Here is a 13,798-nt window from a genome sequence, read left to right on the forward strand (position 1 = left end):
TAAAACAAACTAGATGCAAAGCTGTACAAGTTTTTTTGGTTTTATTAATGCAAATGAAAGGTTGTTAACAAGTGGCATCACTAGTTACAGTATGTTTTATGACTGTATGTGAATTGTACACTTGTACACAAAAAAGGGTAAAGCAAGAGGTTTAATCTTGACATACACAACAGGAAACCTTTTTGGTTGAACACTGCACACAGTGTTCTGGTCGGTCCCTGAGTTCACAGGGTAAATGTAATTTCCTGGTTTTAAAATGGATCACAAAATGGACCAGAACTTGCTGTGTGCACAGTGTCTGAAGACATTTCTGATCTGATCTGAACAGGGTTGCCTGCTCATTAAAGGCACTGAGTTGTATACTAAACTCCTTATGAGCCCAGCCGCTCAGTCAGGGCATCTATCAGCTCCTGCTTCTTGGTCCCAGTGGTCCGAACCCCAAACTGCTTACAGGCCTCCTTTAACACGGGCACGGTCAGCTTTCCCAGGGTGCCGTTCTGCATGTGGGCACGCAGCTCGTCCTCTGGGATCTCCACTTTGGGCTTCTTCTCAGCTCCGCCTCCGGTACCAGCTGCAGGTTCATTCATGGAGAAAGCATCGAGTCAAACGAAAAATCTGATTTTTACTGTACTATAGCACTAAATCATCAATACACTTGATCAACCCCCTGCAAATGATGTGTATTGGAGCAGAAAAATTCTAACTTGCGGTACCATCCAGCGAAAACAACAAAGATACAGTAAAAAAGCAATTTTCAGTCCCTCCAGGATTTCGTGGCCTTTTTTTGAGATTGTTGCGGCCCAAAATGCCTGAATTTACGGCAGCTTTTGTAAAAAAATTGATAAAAAGTTGCGATGTCTTTTGTATTTTTGTTGCAATGAAGTTGCGAGAGACAGTGAAAATTGCAAACTTGTTTCGGGCAGAATAAAACTACTCTGGGCTGAGTTTTCCTAGTATTACCAAAAAGGCTCAGGATGCTGCAAATGTTGGTATAATATGAAAAAGGCTGGTGGATTTAAGACAAAAAATAATCATTTATTGAATGAATCAAATTTGAACATTCCTGTCAATGGCTTGTTGATCTTTACATTGTTAGTTCATTTCATATCCTGGCCTGGGCTGTGACATATATTCATACGGTTTGATAAAGTACTTATTGGACCTTAACTTATCATTGCACTTATAATAATTACAAGCGTAGCTGTCCTCAATTTAGGTCATCGTGTACGTCTCATCTCCGGTTTTTCCTGCATCCACCGTTTGTGTGTGTGTGTGTGTGTGTGTGTGTGTGTGTGCGTCAGTCGCGGGGGGGAACTGAGCAGCAGCCCCGCCCGCTGCAGAGAGCAGTCAGGATGTGGGACGTGGGACTGCTGGGATTTGGTTGAAGTCACGGGAAACTCCGGTTATTGGTCACAAAAATGCGAGTTGCACTGAATTCACGGCGATTGGTTGAATTCGTGTGAATTGTTGAATTCCTGGAGGGACTGACTTTTGCTTTGTTTCTGTTTAAGACCCCAGCTCTGACCTGTTTTGCGTTTGGCAGCTGGCTTGCTATCGGGGTTGTAGTTAAAAGGGTAGACCAGATCTTTAAACTCATCAACCAAAGGACCCAGGCGGCCATCAATCTGGTCCACCTTTGGCACTGAGACAGAGACAAAAAGATACCGACAGGCACAGAACGTGTGAGACGAAGGAACAAGAAGTGGTTGTACCAGCCACGAGAGGAAACCAGGATCTCTGAATGTCTGTTTGTCTGCATCTTACTGATGAGGTCCTCCATGTCCTCGGGAGCCATCATATCCAGAGCCAAGGCCTCCAGGTTCCTGTAATGCTGCTGGATGACTGGATTCTCAAAAGCATCACTCCTACGTTACATAACAAAGAATGAAAACATGTTACAGAAAGAAAACCAATTGAAGGACTTTTGTTAACTCGCCAGTTATAGTTTTGTCACCACAAAGTGTGACAAACACACACACACACACACACACACACACACACACACACACACACACACACACACACTTACACACACTTACACACACACACTTTCATGCTGTTTAGGACTACAGAAGCATCTCTAAACTAAAGGCCTTTTTATGGTTGTGCGTTGAATCGACGGCGTACCCCCGCAGACCCCTCTACCCTACGCCGTAGCCGGACGTGCACCTCTCGAAAAATGTAATTACACGTTGCGGCGACGCACGTCGCTTGGCCGTGGCTTGGTAGTGTTGCATCCCCCGACTCATTTCCTGGTTCTCCCCCATAAACAACATGAAATCAAGGAGAGGGTTCACTTTTCCTGCTACAGATGTCCCACCGTGGTCAGAAAACACAGGGGAGTGACTAGGACTCTAGAGTCGGTACTCGCCGTCACTCTCTCACTTCTCCCTCACTCTATCACCCACTCCCCCCTCAGGCCACTTACGTAGGCTACGGCGAAAGCTGTGCGTGGAGCCTCGGCAGGACCATAAAAGGTCTCTGTAAAGCACCGAACGTGAGCAGCTACCTGTATTTGAAGCGGAGCTTGGAGACGATCTCCTTCATCTTGTCCACCTGTATTTGGGAGGCCACTGGACACTGGGGAGGATCCAGAGTGCGGATGTCATCAGCGAATGGCAGATGGATGACGTTGAAACCTGAGACAGGCGCGAGAGACGACACGTCGCTATCGAGCTTTAGCACACGATGACGGAGACAGTAACATAGTTGCCTATGATGCTTATGACTGCAAACTGAGCCATTTTTTTTTATTTTTAAAAGCTAGAAAAAACAAATAATACAGTGACGGAAATTGAAACAAGCCCTAAAGTGTGCCTCCTTTGCTGAACTCAGCAGTGTATTACCTGGTGGTGTGATCTGCGCTTTCCCCTCGTCCACCTCCTCTTTCTGAGGCACCAGGGCAACAAATCGAGGCGGGTAGTTCCGGCGAGCGATGCAGCGGCACAGTGCGAACACGTTCCTCTCGCTACACTTAGTCAGCAAGGCAGAGAACAGACATGCGCTGCCTGAGGTGGAAAACACAGGATGTATTAGAGCTCGGCTCAGAGAAGACTTTTGATGACACCGTCCAATGAAATGCGCATTATTCAAAGCCTCATTGTAGAAAAGAACTTTTTTTTTTTATTCAAAAGTAAAACATTAGCATACATGTTCAAAAACAGACAATACTACGGTTTTTATATTTCTTCCCATTGGTTTTGAAGTAAAATCAGACGCAGACGGCTCTACCTTTCACCTCGTCCTCCTCGGGGTAGAGGAAAACAGCAGGTCGGATGTGGTGGTGACGCTTGAGCTTCTCCATCGGTTTGAATCCGATCAGAACCAATCCAGGATCGTCAAACTTCTTGATGGCGTCCACCTCGTCCTTCTCCATCACTATCTGCTTCTTACTGTAAACCTACAGCGCCGGACACAAACAGAGAGGAAAAAAAAAAATAGAGCAACAAAAACCACTGATGAATCACTGAAATGTATGTTGATCAGCTTACAGGTGTAAAGTTTGGATTTCAATATTTCACCAACCACACGAGCCAAAAGGCGCAAAGATCTAGTCTGCTCTTACCTGGGCTTTCTTTATCTCGCTGGGCAGCAGCAGGCTGCCAGTCTGGGTGTGGAAGGTTCGGGTTTTGCTGCGGACTGGCTCGTTGGTTTCCCTGTAAAGTCTGACGGGAGCTTGTTTCCGAGCGCTCACAGCAGTTGCATAAATTCCCACAGCTACATTTATGCCCTCACCGAGACAAAGGTTCAACCTAAAGATGGCAGAGAGGGACGGATGGTGTGAGGAATACGAGAGGCGTTAAGGCCTTTTTATGCTTCTGCGTAGAATCGACGGCGTACGCCCGCAGACTAGAGCTGGGCAATATATCGATATTATATCAATATCGTGATACGAGACTAGAAATCGTCTTAGATTTTGGATATCGTATTATGGCATAAGTGTTGTCTTTTCCTGGTTTTTAAGGCTGCATTACAATAAAGTGATGTCATTTTCTGAACCTACCAGACTGTTGTAACTGTTCTATTATTTGCCTTTACCCACTTAGACATTATATCCACATTACTGATGATTATTTATCAAAAATCTCATTGGGTAAATATGTTGTGAAAGCACCAATAGTCAACCCTACAATATCGTTGTGGTATTGCTACGTGTATTTGGTCAAAAATATGGTGATATTTGATTTTCTCCATATCGCCCAGTCCTACCGCAGACCTCTCTGCGTCTGATGTGCACCTCTCGAGAAATGTAACTATGCGTCGCGGCGACGCACGCCGCTCGGCCGTGGCTTGGTAGCGTTGCATTTCCCCCGACTCATTTCCTGGTTCTCCTTCTCCATAAAAAACATGATGGATTGGAAAGTTTGTAAGTACACCAGAAGGTTATGTAAATAACACTTGCCTGCTGGCTTCTGCTCTCTGCTGTTGTTGTTGCTGCTGTAAGACGAGTGCTTAGGGACATCTACAAATTACAACACCGAAAAGAGATGCAACAAAAATATTTATTAATTACATTTTTTTTTTTAAAGTAAGTGCTGTAATATAACTAGCAGGAGACAAGTAATAATTGAGGTAAGTTTGGAGACATTACCTTATTTAATCATTGAATTAATAAATATTTTTGTTGTATCTCTTTTCGGTGTAGTAATTTGTAGACGGCCCTAAGCACTCGTCTAACTGCAGGTAGCAGCAGCAGCAGCAGCAGAGCTGAAGAGAGCAGGCAAGTGTTCATAAACTTCTGGTGTACTTACAAACTTTCCAATCCATCGATTTATGAGAGCATAACCTATTTGTACTACTTGTAGACGTTTGGTATCATTTCGGGCATTATTAGTGGGGTAACTTACGAGATACAAACGTGGGTCCATTAGCCTCTGCGCTAAGCTATTCAGCTGATAACGCTACTCTAGCTAACTCTCCCAATGTTAGACCCAGGTGAAAAAAGCTTCTGGGGGGGTGTTTGGCTCGAGGTCATGGTGCAAAGGACCCTAGGGTGAATTACTCCGAACCATCACTTTAAAGGCAAATAATAGAACTGCGAGAACAGTCTGGTAAGTTCAGAAAATTACATCACTTTACTGCGTTTAAAACCAGGAAAATACAACACTTTTGTCATATTACGATAATACAATATCCAAAATCTAATAAGATATTTAGTCTCATATAGAGCTGCACGATATGAGGAAAATGTCAAATTGTGATTATTTTTGACCGATGTTGCGATTGCGATATGATTCACGATATTGGAGGGAATGATACATTTTTTGGATCATCATTCTCATTTTCACTGAAACACAAATACAAATGCACTATAGTCATGTAGTGTGATTTTTGTGAGGATCTGTACCAAACAAAGATGTTTTCCTTTAGTCTGTAGGAGAGGATCTGTAGGCCCAGGACGTCTCTGCAGCCCCACAATACTTCATTCAGAATGGTTAGACACATATTTTGTGTTTAACAAATACTCCCCCGCGATTTGGATATTGCACTAGTCCATATTGCGATTTGAATAAAATTGCGATTAATTGTGGAGCCCTACTCTCATATCGATATAATACAAAGAGCAATAAATAACAAAGGAAGGGACTAAACGGCACTAATCTTTGATATGTGTGGAAATGGAAACGTGTCACTCATCTCTACCTGGCCATGGCTCTCTTCTTCTGCTCCTTGGCCCGCACCCTCTTCTGGAGGTCCTCCAGTTTGGCACATGGCTCCAGCTGCAGCCCCAACTCGCTCTCATCCTCAGGTGGACTTACAATGTCACGAAAGAAGGACGCGACATTGAAGCCGCCCGGTTTCATCAGATGCATTAAATCAATCGTGACACCTAAGAGAGAAGGGATCGGTCGCATGAATCCATGACATACAGGCTCAACGTATTAAAAAGCTGCAAAACTGCAATAGTGAATGGCTGATTAGAAATGCCGAAGTGAAATGATAGCGTTGGGTATACAGCGTTTTCCCGAGATTTGTGGAAGACTGTATGTAATGTATTTGGCGGGGTGGGTTAGGAGTTCCTCCCCCAAGAATGTTTTTTTTTTTTTTTACATTTTTCATTAAAAAAATACTCAATTTCATATAAATTTGAACAATTATTATTACCACATCTGTGTACAATAAGTTGGAAAAGCCAGAGCAGATGATAAATAAACAACAGCAAATTTTCTAAGCGCAACTTTTAGCTTTAATCCACGACAGTATTCCAGATTTTCATGACAGAAGAGCAGCCTTTGCGTCAGACATACCGGTCTCTTTGAGGTCATTGGCCTTGGTACGAGCCTGTCGGTCCTTCACGCTGTCACCCCCGTGTGGCTCATCCCTGCAGGTGAAGATCATGAGCCGCTTTTGCGAGAGGCGCAGCTTGATGTCACTGTAGAGGTTGGCGCAGCACCACAGGGCGTCGCCTAGTGACGTCTCGCTGCTGCCCATGGTCTTTGCTGCTAGCTGGGCACCTTTTGACCCCCGCAGAGCGTCCGCGTCCTGCACTCGCTTTGCACCTGCAGAAAATAATGGAGCAGACAGACCAATGTAAGAAGACGGATGAGGAAAAACAGAATGAATAGGGGTGTAAGAAAGACATGTTCAACAAGGGTCACCCGCAAATGTATCCAAATACCTTATTAGGACGACTTTCTCACAGTGCTTAAAGTGCTCATATTATGGTTTAATTTAAAAAAAATATATATATATTTTTGGTTGTACTGCACATTGCTACAGCTTCTCTTTTCACCCTGTGTGTTGAGCTCTCTGTTGTAGCTACAGAGTGAGACATCTCACTTCTGTTCCATCTTTGTTGGGACTCGCACATGCGCAGTAGCTAGGTAAGGACTACTAGCCAGTCAGAAGCAGAGCATGAGGGCGTGCCACGCTAGCAGCTAGGCGAGCATTATAACGTGTGTTACAAAGTGACGCACGTTGGTCTCTGAAGTAAAGGCTGGACTACAGTAGAGCTGTTTGGAGCAGTTTTGTGAACAGTGTTTTCTGGTGGAGATGGTAAGTCCCTTTAGGGTGGACTTTGGGCTTTTTCACTTTGTAAACCTATAACATGCACAAAAAAGATATATTACACAATAAAGGAAAGGGGAAAAGCCAAAAAGCATAATATGAGCACTTTAATAGTAATCTCTAAAATAAACTGCAACATTGCACTGGTGTTTTAAGTGCTCTTATGTTTGTGTGAAATGACATGTATTAACAATAAGAAGTTACAAAGTTGAATATGTTTTATCTGACCGTGCCTACATTAGTGTTTGCGTCACAACAACAGCATTATAGATGAAGTGCGACCCGTGTGTTAGTTTGAAAAGTGCAGCGTCTCACCGGGTTCATCGAGGTCGTGGTATACGTAGACGTGCTTGAAAGAGTTCCTGGGATTTTTGCTCTGCTCTGTGCCGTAGAAAACCAACGCCACCAGGTCCCTGTGACTGCTAATGATCTTACTGGTGTACACACTACGCACGACCTACAGGGACAGAACACAGACACTTATTATCAGAACAAAAACAGCTAGTAGGTTAGCTTATTTTTCAAAATAATTGTATATGAAAAAATAAATTGGATGATTTACTTCTAAAAATACCTTTCCTCTACTATGCTGTCTCAGCCTATACATAATATTTGGGATAATTAGAGCACATTTCTTGCAATTCCAACAAAGACGAAGCAAAAGAGACTAAGATAACTGGCCACTTTACCTGCATGGTCATGTCAAAGTTGGAGGGCTCTCCGTCTTCTCCTTTGATGAACATTTCCTTTGAGGCATCCACCAAGAAGACCAAACTGTCCCTCCCTGTAATCTTGTAATCTCCTACCAAGGACAGAGAGCCTGAGTTGTTGTTGTGTAACTTCAAGGTTTCAGACAATATCTTACTTTTTGATATCAAATGCTGTTTAATAACAACTTTAAACTCATGTGTTGAATTACACGTTAATAACTATAGTTTTTAACACCATAACCGCATGGCATGCAGCATGATTGAATCAAAAGTTGTCTCATACGGTTCCATTGGTGAAATGCAGAAAAAAGTGAAATATAAAAATGTGGAAGATTAATCTAGCAGAGAGGCATGATGACCAAATCAGAGTGACAGATGGTAGCTGACGGTCTTGCATTATGTGCACTTCAGATGAAGTAAATGGAGAGGCTTTTATCCCACCTCCAGATAGCTCTCCTTCCTCTTGGTCTTCCTCGTCATCCTCATTCTTGTAATAGGCATTCCACTCTGCCATTTGTGCTGCTTCTGGTCCTGCCAAGTGATTCAGCAGGGTCAATAACACACAACAACAGGAAACATGAAGTAGCTTGAATACTGTTGCAACATTTGACGTTTAAACTGTGTACAGTTGGCACCATAGCATTTGGACTGGATTGTCATTTGTAGCATAAGGCATCTTGCTGTGCATTTGAATTCTGCTCACTCTCTATCTCTTGGTAAATGGCCCAAGGAGTAGGCCTAATGTATATAAAATACATTAACAATACTTAGGTATTTAGTTAATAAAGATAAGTAATGTTAAAACATGTTTAAGCATATTGCCCAGTTTAAAAGTTTATTTACTGACTTGCTGTGCTCCTCTAAAACATTCACAAAATAGGCTATGTACTTAAGGTGGTGCTAATTTAATAAGAGAACAATAATTGTGCAAAGAACAGTTATTCGAACCATTGTTGAATTAATTTATTATTAATATCTAATTAACGTTAACTGAGGTTTCAACTTCACTCAAGCAACGTTTAAAGTTAGCAAACGTTAGCTTAGCTTGTAATTAGCCACTTCATCCATTCATATATTGGGGTCGCTTAGAGAACAAACGTATCTTTCTTATTATGCACACAAGCTATATGGACTAAACACTCCATAAACTCAAACAATAACCTGAAGAGATATAAAATGATTGTAGATGCATACAGTCACTTGCCGTGCTTTTTTCTGCTCACAAGTCCAGACTAATTTCAATGGCTGGCGCGTTCAGGTAAGACGTGAACGAGCACGCTGAAAATCGTACGGGGAACGTTTCGTCGTCTATTTGAGGCTTGTCTGCCAATCCTAGTAAAGTAGGCGGGAATTATTTGCAGAGAGGCTCGACTCCGGAAGACAGGTCCCCGTATGCCAAAGCCGGTCTACGGATTTTTTTGCCGTATGCCCTTCTTATATACTGTCTATGAGTATGCCCCGTCCCCCGCCTGGTCCCCGCCCCCACGCGCGCCCCCCGTGCGAAGCACATTTTTGACAGTCATGTTTTTGTTTACAGTTAGACCGTGACACAGCAGCTGTCACCCGGCTCTGGGCTATTACTTTTTATATCTGTTACGAGATTTACGCTAAGTATATTTATTACTTGTTATGTGAAATAGTCTGTAACCAGTGTTTATATAGGTAACGTTAAGTTAACAGTTCCACGATAACCTTAAAGTTTTGTTTGCTAGCTAACGTAAGCTAGCCAGTCGGCCAACTCTCGGTGGATGTGAGTCAGCAGCCAGCTAATCCTGTACTAAGTTAGCTACCAGTTGTCATTTGGAAGTTATCCCTTTGTGCTATCATGGATCAAACTGACTCTTACCCAGTGAAACTGTACATTTACGACATGTCCAGAGGCATGGCCCGCCAGCTGAGCCCTCTCTTGCTAGGTGAGTTTTTGACGAGCCAATGTTACCTGTTGCTTGGCTTCATCAAAGCCGGAGACAGGGCGCCCGGGCCCGCGAGAGAAACCAGGAGAGAGCGGGGATGTTACTCAGGCCTGAGACATAACTTTTTATTTTCTGCCAACTAATTAGACTGGAATAAGTATTCTGATTTAATTCTGTTTTTTTTATTAACACAGGAAGACAGCTTGATGGGATATGGTGAGTGCAGCTTCTTATATACTCATTTCAGTCTTCTCCCTAAATATCCTGTAAACTGTGGTTAACTAATTCCATTGGTTGGTTTTATTGGAATAAGGTGTTTTGGTATTTTATAGGCACACTGCTATTGTGGTCCATGGAAAGGAGTTCTTCTTTGTGGGAGAAGGCATCAACAATTGTCCACCTGTAAGAATCAGCTTAGTTCTTTTATCAAATACAAACAAATAAAACCTTTTCCACTTTTACTGCTGTACAGGGAAATGAAGTCATGGATCAGGACGTGTTTGTCAAAGTGTTTAGAACCAAGTCATACTAAGGGGTGTATGTGTGTTGCTTCCTAGGGTGGCACCCCCTTGGGTGAGCCTGACTCCATAGTGATTTGAGATCAACTGAGGTAAGGTAAAATTAAGCTCTATGTAAATGTATTCATTTATTTCTTACTACTCCATGGATGTAGGCTACAACTTCTTTCTTTTAGAAAGTCTTTAAATAAATAAATGAGACATCTGTATATTTCATTATAATGAAATTTTGGGCATAGGTTCTTTTATATTGAAATTATATATTTGTATAGTTTTTTTACATTATTTAGAATCCTCTGTACACGCTTTTAAAGTCTCACACTTCTCAGTTCTTTCTGTTATCTCTCGCAAAAATGCCTCTATCTTGTCTTTTCCCGCAACGCACCCAGCCTTCTCCACCCTGTATGGCCTCTCGGTCTTCTCTCTAAATGTATGTGTCTGTCTCCACCTCTTCTCTCTCTTCTTCCTCATCTGGGTGCACAGAGTTGACACGTACAACTTGTTTGAGCACAACTGCAACACTTTCACCAACGAGGTGGCTCAGTTCCTCACGGGCAAAACGATCCCGTCGTACATTACAGACCTTCCATCTGAAGTACTATCCACGTAAGTCAACAGGCGCCATAAAGCTGTTCTAACATCACCAATGCTCTTATAATTTTTCTCTGTCTTTATCCCTGTATTTGTAGTTAAACTGCATCATTGCATATGCAACTTTTGAACAATTTTGATGTCCATCTTTGCAAGTTCTGTACAGTAATTAGCTTCACATTTAGCTCCTGTCACTTAGTTTAGGTGGACTTGGATTCTGTTCAGATAGTGGATAAAGTTGTTTAAATGCTGTCAGGTGTTCTACACTGGCAGCCAAATTGCATTGCAAAACCAGAAATGGCTGTTGAGCACACTTTGTGTTCATTTTGAGAACACTTTTTCAAGATAAGGGGTAGAGCCAAGGAAATGCTACATACACCAACTAAAATAAAAGTAGGAGAGGCAAGTTGAAAAAACAAAATAGAAAAATAGTTTCCCTTTCCCCCTCAAAATAGATATGGTATGTTAGTGGAAATCTGGATGCATGTTTTTGAGGAGAAGGGAATGTGAATATTGATCGCAAAATTTATGAAATATTAATATTACGGAACAATGGCGCGCAGTAGTACTAGATCTCTCTCCCTGTGTGTGTTGTTCTGAGTTGAAAGGCGGTGTTATTGTTGTGCTCAATTGTATATTTCCCCCCGTCCCTACATTGTTTAAACTATCTTTAGGCCGTTTGTTTTGGCAATCTCGGTGTAACAGTACTGTCTGCTGTGTTTCCTCTTTAGGCCTTTTGGCCAGGCTCTCCGTCCCTTACTGGATTCCATCGTCATAAATCCTGGAGGCAACAACATAACTGGACAGCGATAGAAAGGGCTGGGCACGTTCATTTAAGAAAAATACTTTCACTTAAGGGTTTAGGTAAGCGTGGGACACCAACAACTGCCACCTGCCAGACCCTGATCACACCTGTGCTATAAGTCCTGTCTGTTCAGATTCTGCATATTCTACACATCTGAGGTTTTAAGGTATGCCAGCCATTGAGGCCAGGGGACTAAAAAAGTAGATTTCTCTGGGTGATAAATAGTATGCAGCCACAAGTTTGTGTTCATAAAGTAAGAGTACTTCCCCGTGTTTAACCAAATAATTATTTATCCTCCAGATCTTACATTGATTTTTAATAGGCTGAATATATTCTTTCCTGCACTGGTACTCTTAAGAGGCTTTTTAAATATATGAATAACATTCATGTTTTACCACGGTGCTTCTTATAATAGGCTACTATAAAGTGCGTTACAATTAGATGACCAGTACAGAACTTTATAATATATATTTGGCCAAGTTATGCCTCGTTCTGTACTTTAATGTGTTAATTAAATAGGGCTATGTATCGTTCAAAAATATTCGATACCGATACCAATACCGTGACTTCGATACAGATTCCTAAAAGATAATTTTTCGCTACCAATTTTATAAAACAAAAAGAAATGACAACATTACACATTACGGCACAAAGCTTTTTATTTATTTTTCAGCTCCTACTACGGGAGCCCCGTCTCTGTGCGTAACGTAGAGTTTTTCCTGCCTACCTCTATGACGTGTAACGTTAGACAGCCAATCACAAACATTATTAGATCTTGGTAGAAGCAAGTTGCATGCTTATTGGCTCACTGTAGCTGATGAGATTTCCTCCTTAGATATTAAAATTGGGTATTGAATGACAAGGCATTTTTCGATACTATAGAGGCAATTCGGTCGGTGCCTAAAAAGTATTGAATTCTGTACCCGGCCCTAGAACTAAATCTTAATGTGTCTTTAACTCCATCTGGATCTGTATCAAAATACACATAGTATGACCTGTTCTCCCATCAATCATTCTTCTTTTAACGTGTCATTTTCTGTTTTGATTTTGTTCCTGTGGTCATTAATATGTCAGGACTGCACTCCAAGGGCGAGGCCAGAGTAAGTCAAAGTTAAAAGGAAGGAAACAGCTCTCAGTAAGACAGTTCTGCTGGCCTGTCTTTGTATTCAGCTGTAGAAAATACAGTTTGACCAAATCTAATGGGTTGTCTTTAGTGTACACGTGTGTAACCTCGGAGATGCTTCTCTTTATCCAGGATCATCTCCTGACCACATTGTGTGTGTTTTTTTAATACAGGACCAATCACTTGTTTATCTTTCAGTTGTGTTACCTGACAAGACTTTCAATTTGTTCAATTTGTAAAGACAACCTGTTACATATCCAGCAATTGTACCTGGAAGCATTGAATATTGAAGTTTTGTTTAGTTTGTATTTGAACGACTATATATAGTAAATGATATGTACAGCAGGTGTTAATGCAAACAGCCACTTACCTGCATTACTGCAGGGCCATTAATCTCTCCTTGAAGAAAAACTAATATTTTTGCCATCAGTGTCCTTTATTGTCATTTCAGGACAGTTTCTACAGAATTATTCATTGTTACTTTATGTGTGTATATTGTTTAATCTATGGCTATTCCACCTACTTGATAATGCTTAAAGAGTGTCTGCAGTTTGTTAAAAAGTATTAAATTGTCTAGGGCTGTGTTTTGGCAAGAATCTGACGATACGTATCACGATACATGGGTCACGATTCAATATATTGCAATATATTTCGATACTGTGTGTAAGGCGATATATTGGGATTTTTTTAAAGTATAATTTTGGAAAAACTAATATTTAAAAAAAAAAAAAGACATGTTCATGAAAGTCAAAGAAGTTTACTTTAGGTAAACAATTCAGTACACAGAAAAAACAAACTGCCAGTTTGGGATTGTGGTTCACACGTTCTTAGTGAGCTAATGTTTATATGCTAAAGTAGGCCAAAGTTCAGCCATAGCTATATTGTTAGCTTCTAGCAAAAAGTCAGGCACTGTTAGCGTGCTATAGGCACACTAGTGGGGTCTTGCAGCATGCAGCATTAAGGACAATAAGTGGTGTGTCTCTGCATGCCATTTTACCATGTATGGAATGGTGGAATAAACCAATGCTCACTTTCTTACTGAATATTTTTGCACGTAAACTAAAAAAAATCGATATTACATTTTTGAAAATCAATACAGTATAGCTAAATAATATATCGCGATAAAACAG

The 13,798-nt window shown here is 41.5% G+C and overlaps 2 protein-coding genes across 3 annotated transcripts; one reads left to right on the top strand and one right to left on the bottom strand.

Annotated features, from left to right (window-relative positions):
• Positions 1 to 22: 22 nt before the first annotated feature.
• xrcc6 (X-ray repair complementing defective repair in Chinese hamster cells 6) lies at positions 23 to 9,062 on the bottom strand. Of its 2 annotated transcripts, none has more exons than XM_039788538.1 (13): positions 8,913 to 9,062; positions 8,160 to 8,249; positions 7,698 to 7,810; positions 7,324 to 7,465; positions 6,249 to 6,500; positions 5,644 to 5,830; positions 3,566 to 3,752; positions 3,232 to 3,400; positions 2,847 to 3,008; positions 2,510 to 2,639; positions 1,765 to 1,865; positions 1,526 to 1,642; positions 23 to 571 (listed from the first exon to the last, which is right to left on the bottom strand). In XM_039788538.1, exons 2-13 carry the CDS (start codon positions 8,230 to 8,232, stop codon positions 372 to 374), a joined length of 1,833 nt encoding a protein of 610 aa, XP_039644472.1. In that variant the 5' UTR covers positions 8,233 to 8,249; positions 8,913 to 9,062; the 3' UTR covers positions 23 to 371. The 2 variants fall into 2 exon arrangements, with proteins under 2 accessions (XP_039644472.1, XP_039644473.1); XM_039788539.1 differs by having other exon boundaries at positions 8,923 to 9,043.
• Positions 9,063 to 9,129: 67 nt separating this feature from the next.
• desi1b (desumoylating isopeptidase 1b) lies at positions 9,130 to 12,189 on the top strand. Its single transcript, XM_039788540.1, has 6 exons — positions 9,130 to 9,631; positions 9,826 to 9,847; positions 9,964 to 10,033; positions 10,189 to 10,224; positions 10,535 to 10,755; positions 11,472 to 12,189. Exons 1-6 carry the CDS (start codon positions 9,544 to 9,546, stop codon positions 11,551 to 11,553), a joined length of 519 nt encoding a protein of 172 aa, XP_039644474.1. The 5' UTR covers positions 9,130 to 9,543; the 3' UTR covers positions 11,554 to 12,189.
• Positions 12,190 to 13,798: the final 1,609 nt, after the last annotated feature.

This window comes from Perca fluviatilis, chromosome 21 (assembly GCF_010015445.1).
Source record: "Perca fluviatilis chromosome 21, GENO_Pfluv_1.0, whole genome shotgun sequence".
NCBI classification, from domain to species: domain Eukaryota; kingdom Metazoa; phylum Chordata; class Actinopteri; order Perciformes; family Percidae; genus Perca; species Perca fluviatilis.